Source organism: Falco peregrinus, chromosome 5 (assembly GCF_023634155.1).
Source record: "Falco peregrinus isolate bFalPer1 chromosome 5, bFalPer1.pri, whole genome shotgun sequence".
In the NCBI taxonomy this organism is placed as follows: domain Eukaryota; kingdom Metazoa; phylum Chordata; class Aves; order Falconiformes; family Falconidae; genus Falco; species Falco peregrinus.
The window spans coordinates 112,578,607-112,604,253 of NC_073725.1; the positions used below are offsets into that span (position 1 = coordinate 112,578,607).

The 25,647-nt window shown below is 36.7% G+C and overlaps 1 protein-coding gene across 7 annotated transcripts in view; it reads right to left on the bottom strand.

Moving 5' to 3' along the window:
* ATG7 (autophagy related 7) overlaps nucleotides 1–25,647 on the bottom strand; it is a 122,602-nt gene that overhangs the window by 48,502 nt on the left and 48,453 nt on the right. For 6 of the 7 annotated variants that reach the window (XR_008747351.1, XR_008747350.1, XR_008747349.1 and 3 more), the window contains exon 18: nucleotides 22,593–22,715. Coding sequence is in view for 4 of the 7 variants with exons in the window: in XM_055804946.1 (XP_055660921.1) it covers nucleotides 22,593–22,715 (123 nt within the window). In the remaining 3 variants the exon portion in view is untranslated. Of the gene's footprint in view, nucleotides 1–20,128; nucleotides 20,190–22,592; nucleotides 22,716–25,647 lie in introns of those variants that run through there. The other variant, XM_055804948.1, reaches the window with a different exon arrangement.

The following is a 25,647-nucleotide window of genomic DNA, read 5'->3' on the forward strand; positions in this document are numbered from 1 at the left end:
GAAATAATATCATACTTGGTCCTGTATCTGCACAGCAGATGGAACAGCATTGACTCATGCTCCAAAGCTCTACTCTCTCTGCTACTACAAGAGAATTCTTAGTATAATTAAGTTAAAAATTACAAAATACCATACTGAAATAAATACTGGAGAACAAATTATTATAAAATACTCATTAAAATGTTCGTTCCCCCCCCCCATCAATATGTTGTTTATTTGTGGAATGCTTGCAATTGTTTTTTAAGGGAGTCATAAAAATTCCTCACTCACCAGGAGTCCATTCATGAGGGCAATGAATTTCCAGAGGACCTGATTTTTTATACAACTTTGAAGTAGTATTTTTGGATACAAATTTTAAAAAATGTTTTTATACTAATAGTTTTATTCCTTAAAATGAACAAAGACTTGCCTGCAATGTAAACAAAGAAAATAAAAATAATAAATAAAGAACACAAGTCTTGTAACCTAAATACAATACCCATTGTCTGGACTTCCCGATTTCCATGTAGAACATCTGACTTTCATTTAGGATTAGAACATTCTGCTAAATTTACTAATACACTGGGACTTAATTTAATTTAATTGCAAAATTTCAAGATGAACAACTTCAGCTATGAACTGATCTCCATTCCATAACTAAGAATTCACATTCTAACTCTGGAAACAACAATTAAAATCTAATGTTGAATACTAGTCGAAATAAGTTTTGATGATCTCAGAGCAAACAGTAGTTCTCATCAGAAAAAAACCCACCACATAAAACTCAGATCAACTGGCAGCTTTTGTCACTGCTCAGCCAGGGAAAATTTGGTGAGTGATTTGATATGTTTGTAATTCCAAGAACTTTCAGTATTTTTCTGTGAAGAGATACTCAATTGCCAGGGATTAAAAACTAGACTTAAAATTTGCTGAAGGCAACGGTGAGAACAATAATGACAAACTTCTCTCTGGTATTTCACTTACTCGGTGATTCTGGTCAATGTACAAAGATGTAGAGTGATCTGAGCTGAACACATGAACAGCCAGTCAGATAAGGGGCTCCCTCCTTTCTGGCTGGGTGTGTGTGTGTGAAAAGGGACATGGGAATTGTTAGTAACGCCAACACGCTCCAGCCTGGAACAAAAGAACTAAACATATGACCTAAGAAGCTGACAACAGCTTTAATAAAATAGACTCCATAACTGCCCTCCACTCTTTTAATGGTATCCTGCTGAAATAGCAGCATTATTTAGGAAACACACATATAATATTAAAAAAAAAAAAAGAAAACACACCAAAACCCTTCAATAAATAGTATAGAAAGCATTAATGTAAAACCTTGACAGAAACTGTATGGCCCAGAAATGGATGGACCCACTCATGTGTGAACCCACTGCTAGTGGGCGCAGACATTGAATTCTGACAACGCTTACAGAACATTAAAAATAAGACAAGAGGTTGTTCTGCACCAAGTCAGAAAGTATAATTCTGTAGATAGCCTTCACTCTCCTCAGGAACCCACGGAATGACATTAGATCAAATATTACTACTAGCCTTGGGCAGGAAGAAGGTAAGGAGAGAGAAAAAAAAAAAAGTGAGAAAGCTTTCTCTAAATACCTGTTAGGTTTTTCAAAAGTAACTTTTGATGTTTAATTGTGAGATCTAGGAAGTAACAGGACTTGGCAACAGATGTATGTTAGACCGATACTCTAGGCACAAACTGTCCCACAGGTGAGGATGGTTGTGCAAGGGGCAAGGGGCTGGAAGAATATTGCCCCCAAATGACTGTTAAATTACTCCTGATACTAACCAGTCAGGAAAAACAGGTACTGGGAATTTCTTATTGCTTGAGGGGAGTAAAGCTATTGGAAGCTGCATGTTTGTACAAGAAGAATGGGAAATCAACCAGACTGCTAAACTGACTTCATAGGTAAAAAAAGATAAACACTGGGGCAGGGCAACTGTGCAATGAATCCAGAAAAGAGCATCCATGCCATCTCGCACAGAAAGTCACTAAAGAAAACAAACCAAGTACCAATGCAGTACTTGATCCTAATGTTAAGTACCGGTCTTTGTGAAGAACAAATTTAAATATTTCAATAGAAACCAAAATAAATTTAAATACAAACCAGTTAACAGCTTCACAGTAACTACTAATGTAATTCAATTAATTTGTCAAGTAGTTGTTGAAAATGAAAGCATTTGCAAGCATAAATAGAATAAACATCACATTATTTATTTACTTGGATTATTGTGAAAAAGATGGAAGAAAGTCTAGACTTTTTTTTTTAACATGACAATCTGCTGAGGAGAAGTGCAAGAAAACCATTTATGAACAGCATTTTTCTATGGCATTCTGATAGAAAAGGCAATTATTTAGAAGCATTTCTGTGTCAACTTACTATAATAAAATAATATAACAGGAATCTAGAACTGTTTGTTCAGAGAGTTTACAATTAAATAACATGAAGTAAGTTTGTAAATCTGGAAGTTGACAAGATTAATATTTTTATTTCAAATCATGCAGACGCACACTTGAAATCAAACATAACAGATGATACAAAGTAGATATTCAAAGCTAATGCAAGCAGGTGTGAATCAAATAGAGAAATGAGGGATGACAGGAAATTAGAGAAAAACTGTTACGTTACAGCTGAACACAAAGTAAACTACAGATCGGACTGCAGTAAGCGAATGAGCCAGCAGAATTTCATCACTAAAATGACAGTGATGATACATGTTGGAAAACTAAAGCAATACTGAGGAAAATTTTAAAAATACTGGGAACGGAAGGTTTAAACAAAACTATATTGGAATAGGACTGAGGCATTTTATAGTAAACTGGAAAAACACAATAGAAGGATGAGACATTTTGAATACTTAAAAGAAAACATTTGTGGCCCATGAATGAAATCGTTCCATCTCCCAACAATGAATAAATTGTCACAGCAAAAGGGAAACCAGGGAAGTATTTAAGAGAAAAAAATAATAATAGTGGTTTGCATAGTAACAACATCTGTGACTATGTCAATATAAGCGCAAGGGAGAGAATAAGAGCTGTCTTCGTCCAAACAGTTTTTAAAATACCTTTGGGTGGGATACAGTGAGAAAAATTAGCTGAAAGCTTATATGACAAGATAAATTCCAGCTGTTGGTTTTTGTGGACTAACAGATTTTTCCTAGTTGCCACTAACATATAATACTGTAAGGAGATCATTTCAATTCTTCTGTGCTGTCCTCCATCACTGCTGAAGACACACAGAATGAACGGACTGCTAGCATGTTAAGTTTTTGATTCTATGAGGTCCCATATAGCATGGAACAAGAAATTAGAAGTTAATATACACCGATGCAATTTGGAACACAGGTTTTGCAAGTCAGTGTGCAACACTTCAGACCAGAAAACACTTTCCATGCAGCTGGCTTTGCAGGCACTCCTTCACCCTCTAAATGGTAAGGCACATGCAATTCCAACACAAAGTGTTCAAGCTTGTCAGGTGGGTTGCTTTGTTTTTCAACCAGCGCTCATGCAGTTCTGAACGATCCTCCTCTATGCTTCCCTACCTACTCACAGTTACTGGGAGTATAAATACACACTCTGCACCGGTACGTCTCAAATGTATTACACCGCATAGTCTATTAGACTTCTGAAAAAAACAGGCATTTGGGCAGGTTCTGACAGAAACCACACTCGACCTTTCATTACACTAAAAAAATAACCCAAATAGCATACTGTTAACAGGAGTTAATACATCATTTTCAAATATTCTGGCATATGTTAAGCATGTCACCCTAAGAAACTATACAATATGCACCTGGATTCTTTTTTCACTCTCTCTCTGCTGTATCTACCCAGGGATTCACTCCACAGCTGTAACAGCTATACTTCAAAAGGTACAAAAGACAACATGTATGAAAAAACTGTAGGTTTTCTTCTGCAGGGGAATGATTTATTAGTGTTGAGAGCTTAATTCAGTAATCAGATGCTAATTGAAGAGAAAAAAACCTGCAACACCTGACCATGGGATAGTTAGATGAGGACCCTATTCCAGCTTTTGATGTCATTTGGTCCCAAATTCAAAGTTAAAAAGACTGGGAAAGAACTTCTCCAATTTACTGAAATCCAATCTCACACTAGATTTCACCCACACTGGATTGCTATACGTCAAAGGCAAAAGGGATGGAGTCGCCTGAGTCACGTTACAGAGGGAGAGTCAAATGAAACTCAAGAACAATTTCTGCCATTATGTATTTTTTTTTTATAGTATTGCTTGTAAGAAATAAATGTTCTAAGACTAATTCAAAACTTCAAAGCCTTTCATCATTGGTTATTGCTAATTTCTCATCCAGATTTACTAACACTCATATAACACTAATTCTACATCGTGGTAAGAAGAGCAAGACTGCTCAGCCAACTCTAACAACCCAATAAATAAATCTGTAATTAACCAGCTGCTAAAATAATAATAATAATCCTGAAATATTTTTGTAGTACTACAGGCTTCTTATAATGGAAGAGAATGCAGCTGTCTAGAAAAAGTTACTGGATGTCACACTAGTCTCTGAGCCGGGTTAATGAAGCAATGTTAAAATGTAGCCAATTTTATACAGCTGAGATTAATGGAATGATCAAATTGACATGATATGCATTCACTGAACTTTTAATTCACATGAAGAAGAGACCTTCCAATAGCCCAGCACACCACAGTGCTGTTACGGATTTGTATTTCATCATCCCATCTAATTACACTAACTGTGACTAAATTTTGGAGATGCTGCAGAAAAAAGCCAAATTCAAGTCCTTTGTTTCAAAGCCCCATTCCCCACTCCCCCGCTTCCTCTTTGCCTGCAGCTAGCAATCTTGGTTCTTCCAAACCCTCTATGCCCCTCTCAAACTCAGAACACTTACAACTAACGTGCTCAGCCTACCTAGCATTTCAACAAGCTCCAAACCCCTTTCAAACTGCCAACAGTTGTCAACCCCCTTGCCTCCAGGGCAGCACAGCTTAGACTTTGGATGTTAATTCTTGTCTTGCTCAGACACACAGGACCACTGCGCTGCCACTGCTCTCCTTCATCCTTGTGCTTCCTCACATCTTTGGAGATACTGACCGCTCTCACCCTTTTTGTCTCTCCAAGACCCAGACCATAGACACCTCCTCCACAAACACAACAGACCATTCCCTCTCTCACTTGCATACAAACAATAAGTCACTTCAGAAATATGCTTAAATTGATGTCTTGATCATGTCAATTCTCATGCATGTCACTCCAGTTATAAAGAATATTAGTTTCATTTCTCTGTGCAAATGCGCAATTGAATACTTTCCGTAAATTATCTAGCAATTTTGGGACAAATACCACTACAATAAAATCAATCATTCGCTCAGTGTCAGTTAAAAGCTGTCAAACCTGCTGATTCATTTCATCAGCATTTATTATGCTTCATTAATTCTAGATCTAAATGTTTTCAACAAAATAATGAAGTTAGGTGTAACTCAAAGCAGCAGCACCTATAAATCCTTCAAGCCTTTGGCAACTTCTTTAATCCAAAGTCATCATGTTTCCTTGTATAACAAGTCTTGTGATGTCTGTAATAGCATCTCACTATAGTAACAACAGACTTAATAGTATAGCTCTCTTGCATGCCTGAAGTATTAATCAGATGCCATATTTACATATGAAATGAGTTCTCTTGATACCCTTCCTGAAACAGATACGCTCATCAGAGCCCCCCTCCACCCAAATTTTTAAAAAGCACATCAAAGATCAAGACTGTAAAGCTGGTTTTGATGCTGGAATCAAACATTTCCGATTATTGGCTTTATTACCTCAGCTCTTCACAATAAAATAACCTTTCCAACCAGGCATTCTATCCTATTAGCAATTTTCTCTGCCACGAGTCCCTTCCTTTTGCTTTTAAATAGAAGAGAGTAAAGAAAATCCCACCTTACAATCAGAATGAAGGATAGCAGATTTTATGCTAGAGCTGGGAACATCATTCTCCTTTGAAAGCCAAAGACTGAGAGATCACAATTCACAATTTAGAAATTTATTTATGAAAACAATTTTTTTTTCTTTCACAAGTGAGAGATCCTAGCAGTTTTCCAAATACACTAGCCTTTTTCTAGTATTTTCCTGAAAATTAATGCAGCACCCTCCACTAGCTATTACTTATGAGATAAGGATGTTACTAATGCTACATTATAAAAAGTAGTTATGTTATGACCCATCTTGCTTGAGTTTAACCTCACTTAGGAGAAAAATTGTTTGCAACCTTTATGCCTCCATTTAACTAAAAATATATTTATCAGCAAGTCTTACCTCTTTTTCCCATACCTCCCAAAACCATTTCAATTTCCACTGTATAAAATGAAAATTCACAATCAACTCCTTGATCAACACAGCTCAGCTACAACCAAGATTTTACTTTGTTGAGTAATCTAAATGTAATTTACAAGCATAAACCTACATATTAAACACACATTAAACAAGATTAAATTGCATATTAAACACATTAAACAATTTGATCCAAATTCTTAAACTCTATATGAAATCCAGAAAGCAGAAATAGCCAAAAAGTAGCCCCAACCAACACAAACCCCGTAATTCCAAGAAAAGCAGTGTTTAATGCATTTCACTACCCATCTGAAAACACAAGCTTGTGTTTTACAGTTTGGACTCAATCCAAAGGCTGTCCCCCAGCTAATCCCCCCTTCTCTTTGGGGAACCAAAGACAGCTGAGAGGATGATGACCATATCAATATCCACGCGTGCTGCTGTCGTGAATGCATGCTAGCACAGTTGGACAAACTCACAGAGTATATATAATTCAGTATAGAATTCCCTCATAGGAGCTTGCCTGTTCCATTGTGCCATCGGAGAAAATGTGAAGTATTGTGAAGGGAGCAAGAAAGCCTACAGCCATGGCTGTTCTTTAGAATACTGCCATGGCTGCCTATAATGTCGAAGTTAAAATAGACTGCCCAGCAGTCATTCACATATGAAAGCAACAACAGATGCTCTTGAGCTGAATGAAGCTCAGTCACTCAGCTTCCACAATTCTTTTTAGTATTTCTTCTAGTGAGCCAAACTCATGCAAAGAGGCTTCTTTTGGAGGCTGGAAATAATGTCTTATTTTGCATTTGCTCTTCTTTGTCCATTACCTTTTTTCAATTCTACTAAGAACTAAAATCAAGCCTCAATTTCACGACTGTCTGTCCCTGAAAACGCGTAAATCAGAATTTATTAGATATAAGACTATTGTCTGTGGAAAAAGAGATTAAACTAGTTTCAGTGATTGATATACTTTACCATCCAACTCTTTATTCTTTCAAAAATGCGAGCACAGTAATCACAGGTACAGCAGTACAGGGCAGTACAGGGCAGTATTTTGGTATGCAGCATGTGTGGCAGAGGCACATCAGAGATTAGCACACATAAATCACTCACCCAGGAAGAAAAAAAGTCTACACAATTGCCAACTAAGACAACTAATATGAAGTGCATGTTTTTACAAGGGCTATTCAAAGAAATAGTATTTGTGGGAAGAATGAGTCATAGGATAGCAAACTTCACATTACTACAGTTACTCAAAGTGAAAAGACAAAGGGAATTAGAACTTAGATGATTATTTTTTTTTAAATAAGCAAGAAACATTAGCAAAACCAGCTGTTGCACTGTAATAATTTTAAATAGCTTTATTATGCCTTCATATTCTCTTCCAGTAGTAATTTTCTCTTTTTCTTTTTAACTTGCATTTTGGGTTTGCTGTTGTTGGCACACTGTCTCAGCAGACACTAGATAAATAAACTTTTCAACAACATAAACACTTTTAAAACCCTATCTCTTAACCCCTATCCCCTTGAGAAGTTGCAAAGTAGTTACCTAATTCTTTACAGGTTTACTTGCATCCCTTCTCTATTTCTGTGACTTTCCATCCTACTTTAGGTATAACGAAATAAATAAGCATTAGTAGTTATCTCCATCTAAATCACTGTTTGTATCTTTTCCTTAACTATGTATTTTTTGTATTTATTGATTAACCTACATAATTTCACACTTAACTTGCAGGGGATCAAATTCATTGTCAGGTGGGCTTGAGTCAGTACTTCAAAATTAGAGGAATTTATTTCACATATGGCAAGTACTTAAACAGAATCCATTTTTTAAGATGACAAAGTACTAATGCGCTTGCACATACAGAAAATTTCTCCAAATTTATTTCTATAATGTTAATGTTTTAAGTTCAAGCCAAATGGACTATGTTTATCGTGTTTACTTCTGTGTTTTAACTAGAATAGAGTCAATTCACTTCTTGTCTTAATTTGCTATAAAAGACTCATGTGCCATTAAACAATCATTTTGCAACATTTTACACTCCAATAATGAGATAACATCTGCACGTATACCTTCACACACAGAGATTTCAGTGTAACACTGGTACACAGTGCGTCAACCAAGCAGTGCTGACAGGGAGAGCTGAGTATTTGGAAAAGGTCTTTCATAGCTAAGTTAAGGACTGTTTTTAATAAACTTATTTTATGAAAATTATCTGAGTCTGATTTAGTTTTCTTTTCATGCATTACAGAATCACAGTTTTATTTCTTTTACCTTGTAAGAATCTCTCAGATCCCCCGACTTGTTCTCAGGCTTTCCTTAACTGGGCACATACACACCCGCTGCTGGACCAGATCAGTGTGCTCCCCCTCTCCCTGTGACTTCAGAAGTGATTTCTCCAGTTCCATTCTTCAGAGTTAATCACAATCGTTCCTTGCAAATCTCTGGAACCTGGCATACCTGCTTATTTTGATTGCTGTATTTATTTAAAGATGTTCACTTGGCTCTGTGAAACTAAAGACAGGCAACTCGCAGCATCACAGACTGACTGAGTTAGAAGGGACCTCCGAAGGGCACCTTGTCCACCCCCCCTACTCGAGCAGGGTCACCTACAGCACACTGGACCACATCCGGACTGCATCTGAATATCTGTAAGGATGGAGAGTTCACAACCCCTCTGGGCTACTTGTTCATCAAATCTGAAGTCTCATACAGGTAACCATTTTCTATTAAAACCCAATGACTACATGCAAAATCTGATTTTCATTTTTCATGCTCTCAAAAAGCATAGAAATTACCAACCAGCTCTAATGACTTGTATTTGGTCTTCTGGCTTTTAGTGACAAAATATGAATGAGTTGAGAAAGTTAAAGACAAAACTAGTAATATTTGCTTCATATATATTATTACTCATGTTTTAGCCATATTTTCACTTCGTAACAAGGCTTGTGACTCAACCTAACTTTTTTTAAAATATGTTGTTAGATTTCAAAGTCTACTATTTTCCCTTTATCAAAGCCATTCATATTTATCCAGTAAAACTGCATTATTTTAAGATTGCAGTGTAGCAGTTAAAGGAGTTTCAAAATCATCATCACACCTGTAGGATGACAAAAGTTTTTCTGTACATGAAAATGAAATAAACTCAGCAACTCACAAGCTGCTCTTGCTTCATTAAGTATTACATGTGAAGTATAGTTTCAGGACCTAGAGATGTCTAGTCTCAACACCCAGAGAATGCAACAACTCATCAGTAACCTGAAGCACGTTAATTAATACCTAAAATAAGGTTTTTAAAGGTTGAGAGACCAAGAAAAGAGAAACTCTTGGTAATTTTTTTTTTTTTTAATTTTTTGTTCTTCAAACTTAAAAATAAAACCTTTTTTTCTCTGGGCGAATTTTTTTTTGTATGCATAACACTATAGACTTTTTTGATGTCTCTTCATGAGGTCAGATGCGATATTCATTTACAAAGAGATGACTTTCTACCAGTTTGCCCTTAAATCAACTAAGAGTAGTCACTGAAGTGACAAGATAACCAGTCCTTATCTTTCCAGGCACAAATAGGCTGGCTAATCTTGGAACCAAATCTGGGTTTTAACTATGAAATTGGTCATTAATTTTTATCACTCTCAAGCTATCAGGTGGTCTCTCCAGGAGTCCAGCCAATTCCATAAAAACAAGTATGTTGCATAGCAGATTTCAGCCAGAAGCCAAGTTATAATGTGTTCAAGAAAAGATGCTGTAAAAAGGAAACTTCAGGAGAACCTGAACTAGAGCAAGGCAAAGGAAAGATCAGATGTTCGTTAAAGTCTAAACACCAGGAAAATACTCAGACTCAAACAGAAAATTCAGGCCATACGAAGTAGGTTAGTTCTAATTTTAAAACCTATTGAAATTTGCCTGTTTTATAAATCTCTGCAAAATTAGTGTCAACTTTAGTCAACAATATTTGCATTTTAGTAGCAATATGGATGTAAATCTGTAAACAATTATGCTGGTAAAATTATTCCATAGTACATAAAGAAAGAAATGTAAGTTGAGAAGTAGTTTACAAAGGGTTTTCTATATCAGAGTTCCACATAGGAGTATTGATGTTTTGTTATTAAAATTAGTGAAGGCTTAATTTTCTCTGATTGTTATGTGAATGTGAATCAGCAATCACTGGCATTAAAGGGACGCTGTGTTAAGTGTGCATGGTCTTTCAACAACTCTTCCCATTGTGACCCACTTCATTTATTACCACTTACTCCACCTATATTTACAGGAAAATCAGTAGTTTACAAAGTTGGAAAAAAAGCTACTACTGTTTGTACAGAAAGGTCTTGTAGTCAAAATTACATGTTGACAATAATAAAATACCAATGCACTTGGTATATGTGACAATTGACAGCACAAGCTCCCCTACACAACTAACAGGAATGCCTTAAGAGAAGTTTGAGAGGCATTTTCAGCAGAAATACACATTATCAGAAGAATGCAAACATGGTTAACAATTAAATAGTCCTGCAGACAACATTTAATGGTCTACAAGATGAACAGAGTACACTAAAAACTGGGGGGATGGCATGCACTCATACATAATACAGTAACCCAATTAACATCCAAACGTTCAACAGTTCAGTAAATGCAGAGGCAGACTTGCCTCAAGAAATTCATAGCACCTTTGGGCAAGGCTACAACAGTATGTGTTTATTGAAATCTGCATCTGGTAGTAATTTGTCCAGCAGCAAACGTTTTTTCTCTTTTTACTTGAATGATCTACAGGGGCCCATATACTCCCCAACTGTTCGCTTGCACCAAGATGCATATTTATTTATGTTCTTAATTATAAAACAAAGTTTATCAGCATGTTTGTCTGTGTTGTGTAATTTCTTATTCTTCACATGAGAATAATAGAACGCATCTTGAACAGTCTATTCATTATTCACTGTAACAAAATATATTGGAATGGAAGAGATTTAATTCCTAAATTATTTCACTTCTCCCTTCTTTACTGGAGATTTGTCCTTTAGAGAAGGAGTCAATATAGTTCGAAAGTCTTTCTAGAAGATAATCACTCCTAATTTACCAAACAATTGTTTAGTAATGACACACCTTGTTTGAAATTGTGGCCTAACCCCAAAAACAGTTTTGTTTTCATAAAGCCTCTGCAAAACTAGCTAGCTGTTTTGGAAAATTAAACTGTTGCCCTCACCACCTATCTAATCCCAAATCCCACAAGGAAGGAAAACTGATTAGAGCAAGAGCAAAGAAAAAGCGTCCTGGGAAGGGAATGAAAGGATGCTGAAAGCCCTGCTCCAAGAGTATCATCATTTTGTCTCCACAAATGCACTTGCTCCATCTCAGTATTTTAAGTGTTAATTCACAAACCAGTTTCTTGCTCACTGACTATCCTGTCTTCACCAGAATTCCAGTAGAGAGACTGCATTCTTAAGATACATATAGTTTTCTGAGGTTACTTCAGGAATTATGAACATTTGTTTTTCCCGTACCTACTCAAACTGATACAGTTCTTCTGGGCTTCCTTATGTCAAGGCGTCAAGAGTTAGGTTAGCAGAAAAAAAAGAGTTCCAAGACACAGTAATTTTTAACATTACTTGGTCATTTTAAGATGTTCCGCATATAGACGCAGCATTTGGCTGGGTCTCAAATGCAAAGCAGAGCTGGGAACTTTTTGGTACACCTTGTGTAAAAAGGGACAGGGACAGCAATTTCATAACTCTATTCCCACAAAGGGGAAGTGCAAGAAGATTCAGAAAACTTGAATTCTGGGGGCAGAGAGGTTCACCATTAATCTGCCTTAACTTTCCCTGCCCTTTAAACAACTGGACTTTTAAGAAGCTTATGTCTCATTACTTTTTTATTTGTGGGCATAAAAATGCTCTGTTTCAGTAACACCAGTATTTAGAGCATCAGACATAAAAGCTGAAAGCAGAAGGATACATTAAAACATCCATTCTACAAAAACAAGATCATAATCACTTGATATTTCTCCTTTTGTTTTATCACATACCAATAGTTAGCACTGCAGTTACACAGAAAATCAGATCCACATCACAGTTAAACAACTACTTTTTTATGACAGAAACATAAAATGAACCTCTAATCAGTGCAGATTACCAAAATTGCAGAAAGTTATTCCCCAAAAGTTTACTCCAGGGATTTTTTTAACCTAATTACCATGAGACACAGAGTACTCTGAAAGGGATTTTATTTTTATCTATATGTTATCCTTACTGTCTTCACTAAACAATGTGACTTCAGTGGCATTTAATTTTGATAAGCCTTATCAGGATTACATTCGGGTCTTGCTTATTCACCCTGCAAAGCAGGCACTGTCAGGAATTGGGGACTACCTGAATCTGCAAACAGGACATGGAAGGACTAGGTGCAGTACCTTCTGCACACTTCCAGCAGCTTCCTGGTGCCCAAAGCCTTGGAGCAACGGAAATCCTGAATCCATAAAAAATAGCATATATTTTCAGGGTATGTGAAAGAGAAATACATGGTATCTTGACTTAACATGACAAGGATGTGAGGGTTTGCCAGCAACACTGTTCAAAGGTCATTCCACCCATCCCTTTCAGACAGATGCAGAGGGGTAACAAAGGCAGGTAATGGGAAGGTAGGTTTGAGTGAACATCTAAATAGAACAAAACTAAAATGTGTAAAGCATTTCCTATATCAAGGCAGCTGGACAGCTCAACATTAGGATAGTATAAATGCAAAATCTGTAGAATACTATTGAGAAATAACAAATAACAGTATGTATTTATGACCACTTCTACATATATCAGGGTACTATCTTCTGTATACAAGTAGTAATGAAAGAGTGAGACTCCAAGAGGTAGATCTGCATACTATCATTCTTACTGTTACTGTCTGTTACCACATTTTTTATACTTTTTCCACTACTATAAATTTTGATCCTGTATTAAATATGTCATGAGCAGCACTCATTAACTTCTTAGCAACAGACTGCTGCAATATGACTGCTGAAGTACATAGCTGAAAACATGAAGAAGTAATTTTACCTTTTTAACTCAGATCAGAATATTGAGTATTAAATATATTACAAATTATCAGTGGCTCTTACTAGCCAAGTAACAAATACCTCTCTCAAACACATGGTGTTGTAAAGTACTAGTCCTCTTCTAGACAGAGAGAAGTGGAAACAGACTAAAGGAGAGAACAGACTACAAGCCAAAAACATTTGCATCCAATTATGAAGAAAGATTTTTTAGGATCTCAGTATGTAACTCCCCATGAATTTCAAGGTGCGAGCCTCCTAGAAAATTAAGCCAGAATTTATAGGAAATTCAGGTTCATAACCAGTGATTCCATAACAGTTTTCAGGCATGGTTGTTCAGCATTCCCTTACCTTAAAACTCTGGATAATGATTAAGGAGAAGGAGGAAAAGCACTTTGCAAAATTCTATCTCCACAGGCAACCTAGTTGATTTTTTTTAACTCCTTTGATCACTTTACCTTTAGACTATATAGGATTACACATTTTGTGCCTGGATTAGTAGATCTTGTGTTTATGCCTGCTGATGGAGATGCCAAACCACTCAAGACAGTACTTCCTTACCTATATACAGGGCAAGTGAAACAGAAACACGCAAAATTACACCAAGGTATTATGTGATAGAGATGTGCAGCCCTTCTGCCTCAGTCAAGTATCAGAAGGGTGGGAATGCTCCTGGAGAAACAGTTTCACCTCTGTTACACAGGGAAGAATACGCTTACTGTTCAAAGCAGCAAAAAACCCAGGAGGGATAGGGAATATTTTACATGGCGATAGTGTTGTGCTCCATTTGCACATGCTTCAGGCCCTATCTCCTGCTCCAAGAAACCAGTCTTCTTCAGTCCTCCCCTACCACATCTGACATTTGGGTCATCCCTGCTTTCTCACTAACTGCTTATTAAGTGTCGTTAATAATTTTTATGAAACCTTCACCGACTTCAAATCCCTGAAGTCCTCAGTGGTATAGCAGGGTATGCCTAGATTGTCGAGATGTGTTAGAAGTATCAAGTTACTAGTTGCTAGATTAGCCATTTCAGTTACAGAAGTCATTTGTAACTTCTTCACCTTGTAATGTCAAACACTGGCAAAAAAATTATGTCAGAATATTGAACCTGTTCCATCATATTAATGTTAACTCATTGTGATGGATCATGTGAAAACTGGGGGGTACGGCTTCTGCCTTATGGAAGACAACAGTGAAAAATGTAATGAAATGTACTGAGTCTCTTAGAGGCATGACTCATTTCTAAAGACACCAAGAAATCCATTTTCCAGAGTTCATAGCTTCAGCATAGCAGTTCACTTTAAAATTGTTCATCACCAACTAAAATATTCTAAAATCTTAATTAAAGTACCATTTAATATCATCTATTGTCATGGCATAAATGAAAACATTATTTCATCAGTTCAGATACCCCTGATCTAGTAAGGACAATTAAAATAATTCATAAAAAAAGAAAACTAGCGTACCTCTGCAAGTGTACTTAAGGCGCCATTATTGCTACAAGAGGACATGTCAGAAGGCACAGACACTTTGAACCCTCTTGGTAGAGAATGTCTGATATTGAACAGTACTAACCTCCGCTGATCAATACTGCTAATAAAGAGCACAAATTGTAGAAGAATGGCTGCAGAAGCACGGCCTTAGAATCTCTGAAGATCTGCACAATCCAGGCCTGGTATTAGAATAGGCCTGTAATCAGAATTGTACTGAAGTTGCTGTGCTGAAGTTAACAAGAAAGGTAGCCTTGAGCTATTCTTGAATCCCGAGACCAAGTAATTATGTTGTGCCAACAGGCCGTGGCTGTAACAAGATACAGCTGCTGGGAAAGCAGGTGCAGGGCCAAGAAAGATAGGGACCGGTATGGGAAAATAGGGAGTAACAAACTACAAGGCTGAAGCACAGCAACACAACTAGCTACATGGATAGAATGCTTATTTTAGTCATGATAATTAGGGGTGTGAGAACCGCGCGTGTTTAGAGACTACTAACCAATTATATTTCTGCTTTAAGAATATGCATGTGTATCGGTTCTATGTAAGTAGTGTTAGAAACTAAAGTTGAGCAAGATGCATAACTCATATTGAGCGTCTTCTTGACTCCGGCGAACCCTTCTTCCAACACACAAACCATCCTGTATTATTATGTACACAAGCCAACACACAAAAGCTGCACAAGTGTTATGAAGAACAGAGACTAAATATTAATACCACTGCAGATTCATAGCACCTGGAAAGGTGCTATAGTACTAAGGCTAATTTTTTTTACAGCTATTTGTTGCATAGCTTTTACCCTCGTGTAAAAACTGATGAGATTGTAAGTTTATTCATAGCAATACTTTCCATTTTATAGCTACACAAGATTTACTGTGAAATTTTATATAGAGATAGATTTAAACTCTTATCAATGTTTTGGTACTATGACAGCAATTCACAGTTTAATTCATGAAAAAATGAAAAAAAAACCCACCACCTGTTCTTAACCCAAATGCCATTAGTCCATTCCTTTCAGTGAGTTTAGTCTAAATTTTCTCTAAATTTTATAAATTTCAGACAAAAAAGATGGCTTGATATCACAGCAACTTAAATTAAAATAAAAATTCTTTACACCGAATTGTCACCATTTCCTCTATGTCTGCCCTGAAGTATTAATTCTTACAATTGAATTGGCAGAGCTTATTTGACTAGTAACTATACAATTTTAATAAATCTATCAATCTATGCAGCTAATCAGTAGCACCTTTTATTGAAGGATGCCAGCACTTACAAGTTGTTTCATGTACTTCGGACAAGGTCACATGCGAAGTTCATGACAACGTAGATTTATACATTTGAAGTGATATGGGTACTGTTTCTGTAGTTGCCCTCAATTTTAAAATCTCTCTTAGGAATTCACACATTAACGAGCATTGACTGATGAAAATAGATTTGTAACTGTAACACTCCAAGCTCTGGTCTTGCAAGACTCCCAGCTCAGAAGACTGGCAGGCTCTCAGCCTTGAGATCTTCCTTGAAGCACTCCCGCGGCACTGTACGCGCAAAGAAATCTTTCCATTCTGCACCAGCCTACAATCAGTTGTCCTTTCCCTTGCTTTCCCTTGGCTTCACCACGTAAAGTGACTGCACAGGGCCCTCCCCGTCCTGAAGAGACAAATCCATCCTTACCCAAATATATCACGAAACCTGAGTGTTTGTACACATGGGTTGCTGATGTGAGTCCTAGGAAGCGCATTTGATTAGTATTATGGTTAGTAATAATAATTGAAACTATTAGTAAAGTTATCTGGGGAAAGACAAGGAGATTATGTTTTGGTACCAAATAGAGGAAGCACTACATGTATTCCTAAATTCTTCAAAGAGTAGCATAAGTTATCAGCATAAAGACCAATCCTGGGCTTGTTCAAAGGCTATAAAAGTCAGTTTGAACCATTTTGTGTTAATGTAACAATTACTTCTCCTTGGCAAAATTTCAACAGCAGAAATACCATAGATTCAGCAGAGCATTATGTAAATTTAGTGAATTTATTCTTAATTTATTTTGAACTTACTAAGTCTATGTAAAGCACAAAATAGCAAAGCATAACAACAAACATGCATTGGAAATGTACATACATTTTCAAATCTACCATAACTGAGACTTTGTTTCTCATCCGGACTGTGTTCAACAGATTTTTTTTTTTTTTTTTTTCAGAAAAAAATTACTATTATTAGAAGATCTGGGAAATATTGTTTGATGAATGAAGAAAAATGATGACACTAATTGACATCATGAGAAAACTCAAAATGAAAAAAACAACCCACCTCCTGAAAGAAAACAGATTAATCTCTTAATCTCTTAAGAAAGAGATCCCAGGGCAGGCCTGAATCTGTCAAAGTAAATTTCTCCTGAAACGCACCAGATTAAAAACATGAAGGAAAACAAAAAAGCTCACAGACACAGAAAAGTCTCAAATATTAATTCTGGTCTACCCATTAGTAGTGTTTTCTGTAGGAAATTTTTGTAACATCATGTAAAATTCAACTCTGAATACTGCTTGGCTAACAGAAAAAAACTGTTAAATTACAGAACTTACTATTATAAAATTGGGTTTTTCTGTTTTGTTGGGTTTTTTTTGTGATTTATATGTTATTGTTTCAGCATCAAATACGTTGCATAATATAATGCAGAATCAGAAACAAGCAGGATATTTTTAATAGCAAAGCACACTGCAAATTCAGAATTTTCTTCCAAATTTGGATAAGCACAAAGATCACTTTAATACTAGCTGCCTATTATACAACTAAGCCCTGCTCCCCGAGAAAAGGCTGAAAAATATGGTCAGGCACAAACTGCAAATTAAGTGCAGAATCAGAATAAGAAAGGGTTTTCTACATTTTCTCCTATTCAAAAAGCCCTAAGTATTTTACTAGCATAACTTTTTTTTTTTTCATTAATCCTACCCTTCTATAGGATAAGAGTTCTAATCTCCATTATCTGAGATACAGTAAACCAGCACAACAAGGGGATTTTGCAAATACCAAACAGGGTTCATTCACTGACTACAAGAACTTACAGAAACTACAGATACTCTGGATCACATCCTAAGAGACAAAAACCCCTTGAAGTACAAAATTACTGAAGTAAAATTCCTCTGCTGGCACCAGCATCTCACCTGCAGAATCATATTCAGAAATATGAACTCTGGCCGGGATTTGATTTTTTGCAACATTCTCTGTGATCCTCTTAGACTGAGAGTTCTACCACTTCTTGTGTCTTAAACAGTCATAAAACAAAGTAAATAATGCATTTCTTTTATGTATTTTATCATTTTCTTTCATCCTGATGAAAGCAGAAAAGTCTAATAAAGCTTCCTAAAGCATCCAGGTAATTAAGGAATTAAAACCCAAAGTAAGAAAGTATATTTATACTTGGGTCTTAAAAGAACACAGAGAAATTCAGTTTCTGTACTTCTGAAAATGGATAGAGCTGAAGAAGTCTTGTATAGGAATTCAACTACACGTACTACAGTGAATTCATGCAAAAATTTCACTTCACCACTATTGCCACTCCTTCGATCAATACCGTTCACTAGACGCTTCGCTCTCAGGGATTTAAAGAGCACCGACACATGTTAAGTGAGGGTAAGCCTGGTTACTTTGCTTAATTGGGCCTTGAAGAACAGTGGCAGCTCTTTCTGAAGAAAAAGGGCAACAATAAAATGAGTACCCTTAAAAAAGTAAACTTCTTAGAAAATCTGACAAATGGGAATGTTTCTTCCACAACTATGGAATAATCTTGACTATGGGTTTTACTAATGTGTCAGTTTGCACTTCCCAAGTGTGCCACATCAGTAAAAACTCATCTTTAACACGCAGCTGATTGCATATCAGGAAAGCTATAAGCTCTCCACACCAGCAAAGCCCAACACACTTCGCAGGGTTAAGCGTGGCATATGTGGCAAGCAAACCAACTGCTTTTAGAGATGCACTGTGACACGTAACCATCACTGGGCAGCACAGACAATTTCTGAACTGGAAGTCACTGGTTGTTGTGTTTCCAAATCAACACCTCCGGTTTCTGATTACTAATTCAAGAGATGCGTAGACTTTCTCTATTTTAAGCCCAGCTATTAAACTGAACTACACATTGAACAAGTGTCAATTTAAGAAGTTTAGGTTAGGAGTAAAGTTTCTGGAAAACAGAAGTGCAATTTTTACGTGAGCTTGGGCAGCTCCCAAAGTGAACCGTATCCAGTGGAAACAAGGTTTAAGTGCTGATGTGGGAGTTTCCCACAGCTTCTATTGGCCTTCAAAGCTAAGCATGTCATCAGAGTCTTTTGCTGAAGCTGTACATAAATATCCAACTTGTATTAAAAAACAAAAAATGTTCCATAGAACCTAAATTAAAGCCAGATATGGAAAAAGCAGATGCCTGAAATTTACTGTCATTTCAAGACTTGCTAATTTTATTATTTACTGAGTAAACTGTCATACTGAGGAAGTCATGTAGAACATTTATAATTTCCTGATCATTTCATGTTAAAGAAATAGGTGCTCTATTGACTAAAAACCCTGCCAGCAGTGTCAGATTTAAACCACAAACTAAATCTGTGTTATGATTCCTGCTCTGGTTGCACGTTGAATTATGATTCTGTTCTTGTCAGTCATTTTAAAAAGATAAGGTAAAGTATGTCAAGACGGTATTAATACTTAGGCAACAGCACAGCACTGGAACAGGAAACTGAACAATGCAAGTAAAAAAGCTATTCAGTAAGTGAAAAGTCTTCCATATATTACTGCAAATTGCATTGCTTTAATCTGGGCAAGTGCAGCCTGTGCTAAGCACTTAGGGAGGCTAAGGGTTTCATGGAAACTTCAGGTGATACAAAACCTTCTACTTGATGTAATCAGCAACTCCTCCAGAACATGCATGACTTATCCAGAATTTCTTTTAAACAACTCAAAACTTAGAAGCAATTTTTAAAAGTTAGTTTAGTATTTAGCTTATTAAAAAACATATACACACATCATAAAAGCAGCTAAGCATTTGTTAGGTGAATTAAAAAAAGAAAAAGGTTACGTTTGTGACTTAAGATGCATGACGAAACCTCCAGTTCTTCTGATCACAACAAAACATTCTATTAAACACTCTTAACAAATCAAGATTTTAAGAGCGATCCTTTTAAAAAAAGAACAAGCTTGGGTAGTTTCCGTATCAGATGCAAATTTATTAGCCTAGCATCAGTGATTTTATATATGGAATTACAACACAATTATGATGTCACTGCAGTAAGGTTGGATGACATATAACTTTAAAAGTCTATTTTCTTTACAGCGGAGCAATGGCACTGGTCAAATTTCACTAGATAGGAGGAAAGGAAAATCTTCAGTTACTAGGAGTTATTTTTATGGTGTCCAAACCCAACAATCATCTACAAAATCAGTTTGAAGAGTCTGAGTGCGGAAAGGCAAGTAACTTTTCAACACAATAATCATTCTAATTACCAAAACAGGCCATACACGCCTTATGAAACCTCTCTCACTACTTTTGTTGAAGTTTTCAGAATGCTATGGATCAAGTATATCTTAAATCAACCTAAAGAGCACCCATCTTAACAAATCTAGTGCCCCCATTTTAGAAAATACATTCTGCCAACAGGAGCTCAAAAGTAGCCAGGAAACTGAAAAACCATTCTGCAGACTTCAAACTCAGCAATATAAATTGCACCAACTGCACTGTATGAGAAAAATGAGCTCAAAATACAAGCCCAATTCAGCAGAAAATATACTAAAAGCATACTCTTGTACACCTAAAATTTTAAAAACTGTCCCAGATCAGGTACTGAGAGAGTAATAGAGGACAATAAAAGCATCGCTTTATTTTCCAGTCAGCAGTGGCAAAATCTAACAAAAGAATAGGTCTTTTAATCCAAAGGCAAGCGTGCTTCAGAATCTGCAAATAATTTGCCTCTAAGACCTTACCATTCATAAATATAAACTTTATCAAGACTATTAAAATAGCTAACCCTGATAAAACAGATTAATTTTTACAGCAATGTTACGGGAAGCAATCAAGAAAAGTCACTGATTCTGTGGTAGTTGGGCTAATTGGGCTAATTTGAATGCATCAGCTTTGCAAATATTTTGTAAGTCAGTTTTTCCACCTATGAGCAATGATTTCACTGCATAAACCTCACTGTTGAACCGAAAGGTTTTTGAAAGCACACTAATACCGTTTTTATGTTAAACTTTGAACTTTACTAAGTTGCAATAAACTCATACCAGACTCCTCATTTTGCAAGGAGTATCTAAAACTTTATAAACAAACACCTGTACACATTCTGAAGCTGCAAAAGCGATTTATTAATATCTGCAAAATAATATATTACTAACTAGGGCAATTGTAATTGTTTTTAATGCTGTCAGCAGCAGCCTAGACACTTCTTAGCAGCCTAGAAGTCAGGTATGGCAATCAGACTACAATCACTCTTACTGTTAATGAGTAGCACCTGTTAAAAGGTATTTGTTTTCCTTTCTTGGATCCCTCTTATATATACATATATTTAAATTTTTTCTAGGTATCACCAGGCTGATTGAAGAATGCATCAGGTATTACACAGTTTAATGTCTCCAGCATCTGCTCCAATTACTTGAAAATGTTAAAACACAAAACAGAGAGCCAAGTCACCGTTATCCCCCACAAACCTTATTAAGCAATGCTGTTGAGCCATTTCCAGCTGAAAAAACAGCTATACCATTTGCACAGGCTACAGTAACTGAATAATCACTTCTCAAAGCCAACATTAGAAACATCCATGTCATATGACTACACCAAAATTAAATTACAGATGTACAAGAGTACAGACGTTTGCAGATGGAGTAAGGATTAAAAATTATTATTAAAATACAACATTTAGACAGATACCTGTTTCATTTTTTTATGGGACAAACTCAATATGGCAACTCTTTAGGCAGGGTTATCACCCATAAGAACCAAACACCCCAGCTGCATTCCACATTACAACTTTTGTCACTAGACAAACAGCATTGTTTTCCCCATATTATAATTCAGGCCGTATATAATTCAGCAGTATAATAATTACATTTTAGATTGACCTAAAATGATAATTGATTTCCTTACACCACATAACACAAGTCACTTGTTTTCTTGAAAAGCAATACTTGACAACTCAGATATAAAAAGTTATGATTAATTTAAGAGAACATCTAACCTACCTAAGGAACACGTGCACATACCGTGGTTCTTCGTGTATACTGAGCTGTGTGCTATCGTGGCTACCTATATTCAGTACTTGTATACAGTACTCGTAATGCTTGTACAAACTGCACTTTACACTGCCAATGAAAACACACCCCAAAAGACAACACACAGGAACTTTCCTCACCGAAATTCAGAACTGTCAAGCAACAACTGTTACTTAAAATATTTCTGTAATTTCACAAAAAGACACAATAGCGCTACTCATTTCTAACTGGCTGTCAACATGCATCCCATAATTTCTGCTTTAAAAAGAATGCTCTGTCACATCCAACAACATTTATTGATCTATAACATTGACAGGACACATCTTATGTCACTGTATGGAATATGCACGTGGCTTGCATAAATCATCCTGCAAATCAAATACCTCTGCTTGATTCTATCAGTGATTCATTTATTCACATAGTTGTACAGCTGAACATAAAACCATGCTCCCTTTACTGCCACCTGTTCATTCTTTACATCCAAATTGTATTTTCTTACCTCAGCAGCCTGTGTCTCCTGGTGTAATAATGTTAGACCTGTCAAGTCTTCTAAGAAGGAATGTGAAGAATTAAAAACTTTAACTAGGAAATCAAATCCTTCATGTTCATACTGGTCAAGGACCTGTCAAATAAACAAACAGAAAAGGATTTCAAATATAATACTAGTAATGTGATTCATCATCCTACCTTGCTCACAAAATAAAAGCACAACTTTCTGAACACTCAGAAGATGACTGCATGTTGTAAACTGGTAAAAATTACAGACAAGAGAACAATCACTTCTCCCGAATCAATCTCTGAAGTGAGGAAAAGTGGAGGTAAGAGGGAAGAGAAGTGAGGTTTAAGATTTCCTGGTTTAAACATATTTTTATGCTTGTAACAAGACAGATGATACAGCAAGAGAAAAACTTAGTTGCAAAGTCATGAGAAGAGCATTTGAGTTACACAAAACACACTAAAAGACTGTTCCAGTGTATCAGTTAAGGGAAACAACCATGCTGGGACAGGCCGAAAAATTCTCTGAGTCAGTGTCCAAGTCCAACATCCTCCCAATCTCCAGAGATTCATGGTTCTGAGACTACTGCATCTTGAAGCATTTTCTATAGTTCTACTCTAATTTTCCCAGTTTATCTTTTATTTTGAGAATCTTATAGACTCCTACAAGAACTGTGAGGGAGATTATGGCCTGTGCTCCTTCCCAAACTCCTGACCATGAAGAATTTTATTTCACACAGCTTTAGCTTAAGTAACCATTTGGCAGGCTGACTTCAATCACGTATGATGGAGGTTGAGGAAAGAAAAGATAAATGTTGATGATGAACACGATCCTACAAGTTTGTGAAAGCAGGTAGCAAGAAAGTCAAAGGAATTTATGATTGAGCCCGTTTCTGTTCTCAGTTCCAACACTGACCATTTCATATCCTGCTCTGCTGTCACCAGTCTCACAGATGAAGCAGCTGAGCTTACCAGACTGCAAGGCACCTTTTCCTACTGAAATTCATGCAGCAGAGCAGGATGTATGCAGGGACTTCAGAAACACATAGTATTTTAATACAAAAAAACCAGTGTATATGACATTGAAGACAGAGAAGCAAGGAAAGGATCATCAAGATCACCCCTACAGAGGAGATGCAAGCTTTTCAGAAGAGTCCCTGGAACAGGTTCATCTCTGAAACCGAATGCCTACCAAAACTGTTTTCCTGCCTTACTCAGCAGTTACATCTTCTTCTCAGTCATCATCTTCCTCAGATAAATCAACATCAGCTCAAGAGTGAAGGACAGAAGAAGGGGCTAATGATCAGGCAGTTTCACAGATGGCTGTTATTTTTTAAAATGGCTCTTCTTTTTTACAGTGATGATCCTTTACAAAACCCTTTCCAAATCTGTACAAGTCGGCACCTCTTCCAGTTGCTGATTCTGATAATCTGCTCCCGTCTCTCACCCTCCCAACCACCTATGCTGTTTGCTGTGTATTTGCACCCTGTGCATGCCGTAAGTCCTCGCATGAGTCCCACTTTACCACATCATTTTTTACAAGCAACACTGCATTGCTGCCATATTACACTTTTCAGAAACACATCCTCAGCAGACAGGGGGGTAGAACTGTACGTGAAAAAAAGCTCCAGCATACACCCAACACTTTATTAAACACCAGAGAATCCACAAACAACTGCATCTCCGTAACTGACCAGCCATGGGAAAAGCACCAAAATCAGCCATCAAGATACAACTCCAGGAATCCTGTGCTCAAAAATACCTGATTTTTCATTCTCTGATGTATAAATTGCCAAACAAATCACACTCTTGTGCCCACCCATGTCTCCCTATAGCCTACCTGTGCAAGTTATATGTATCAGGTATCTCTATTTTTAACATTTCATTTTGGTATAGTTCTTGCAGAACAATTCTAAGTAGAACACAGGAAGTTATTTTATAGAGAACACTGTTGCAGGGGCTGTGGACAACCCTTCTTTCACTGTATATATGCTACCCTTAGTCTAGGAAAGAACCAGCAGGAGAAATTTGCCCTGCTTATGTATCCCTTAAACACATCCACCCTCAATGGATGGACAAGCTCCCTGTAACCAGTGGAGTTCGTTTCCTCTGGAAAGAAGAAAAAAACCACCCTGGAAGGACTGTTGTTTGTTCTGTTGTGAAACAGAGGATTCAACCAAGTGAGCTTTATTCCAAGGTTTAAAACCGAACAGGCAACCCCTGCAACCCCTACCCCCAAAGAAGCCATTAACCTTTCTTTGGACAACGGGGGGCGGAAAAAAGTGGGGGGTGGTAGAAAAAGTTTCATTACGAATTCATCTAACTCAACCAAAATCACAACTTACTCTCAACAATCTTTCCCAGTTGAACAATTCCTAAAGGTCACAAATAACCTTTGCACTGGTAAATCTTAAAATGGTGAGAACTTGCACAGCCCAAGAGTGTTCTTCAGCAAAACACATCCAGTGCGCTTTTACACTGCGTCCTACAGGAATTCAAGCTCATTTAAAAATAAATTTATATTTAGCTGACAGAATTGCAAGTTTACTGATAAAAACAGACTGGCATCTTCACTCAGATCTTCATGCAAAATGGCCATTTAGCAGCAAAATTAGCTACTACATACTTAGGTTTCAAAAAACAAAAACAGAAGCAACTGAAACACAGCTATAAAGAGGAAGTAGATACATGTAGGTGACTATGACAAACATTTGGCACCTTCTTGACCACACTTTACACTTCTAAAATAAATAAAACCCCACTGCACTTCATGTTCTCTTAATAAATCTGGAGAAATTATTCTTCATATTTTAAAGGTTTGTTTTGCCGTACATGGGTTTTTGCATATTTGTAAAATGACCCATAAACATAATAAGAAATCAGAGAAGAAAAAAAAGGAAAGAAAAAGAGATGAAAAAATGCTTAGGAGCAACTCTTGGGGCTTTTCTTGCCTTTTATTCCTGAGACAAACACACCAAGACATACTCATCTGGCTGTTCACAACACAATGAGACAATCGAACAGCTTCAGCACTCCATTTGAGATGGGTCACCTTAATA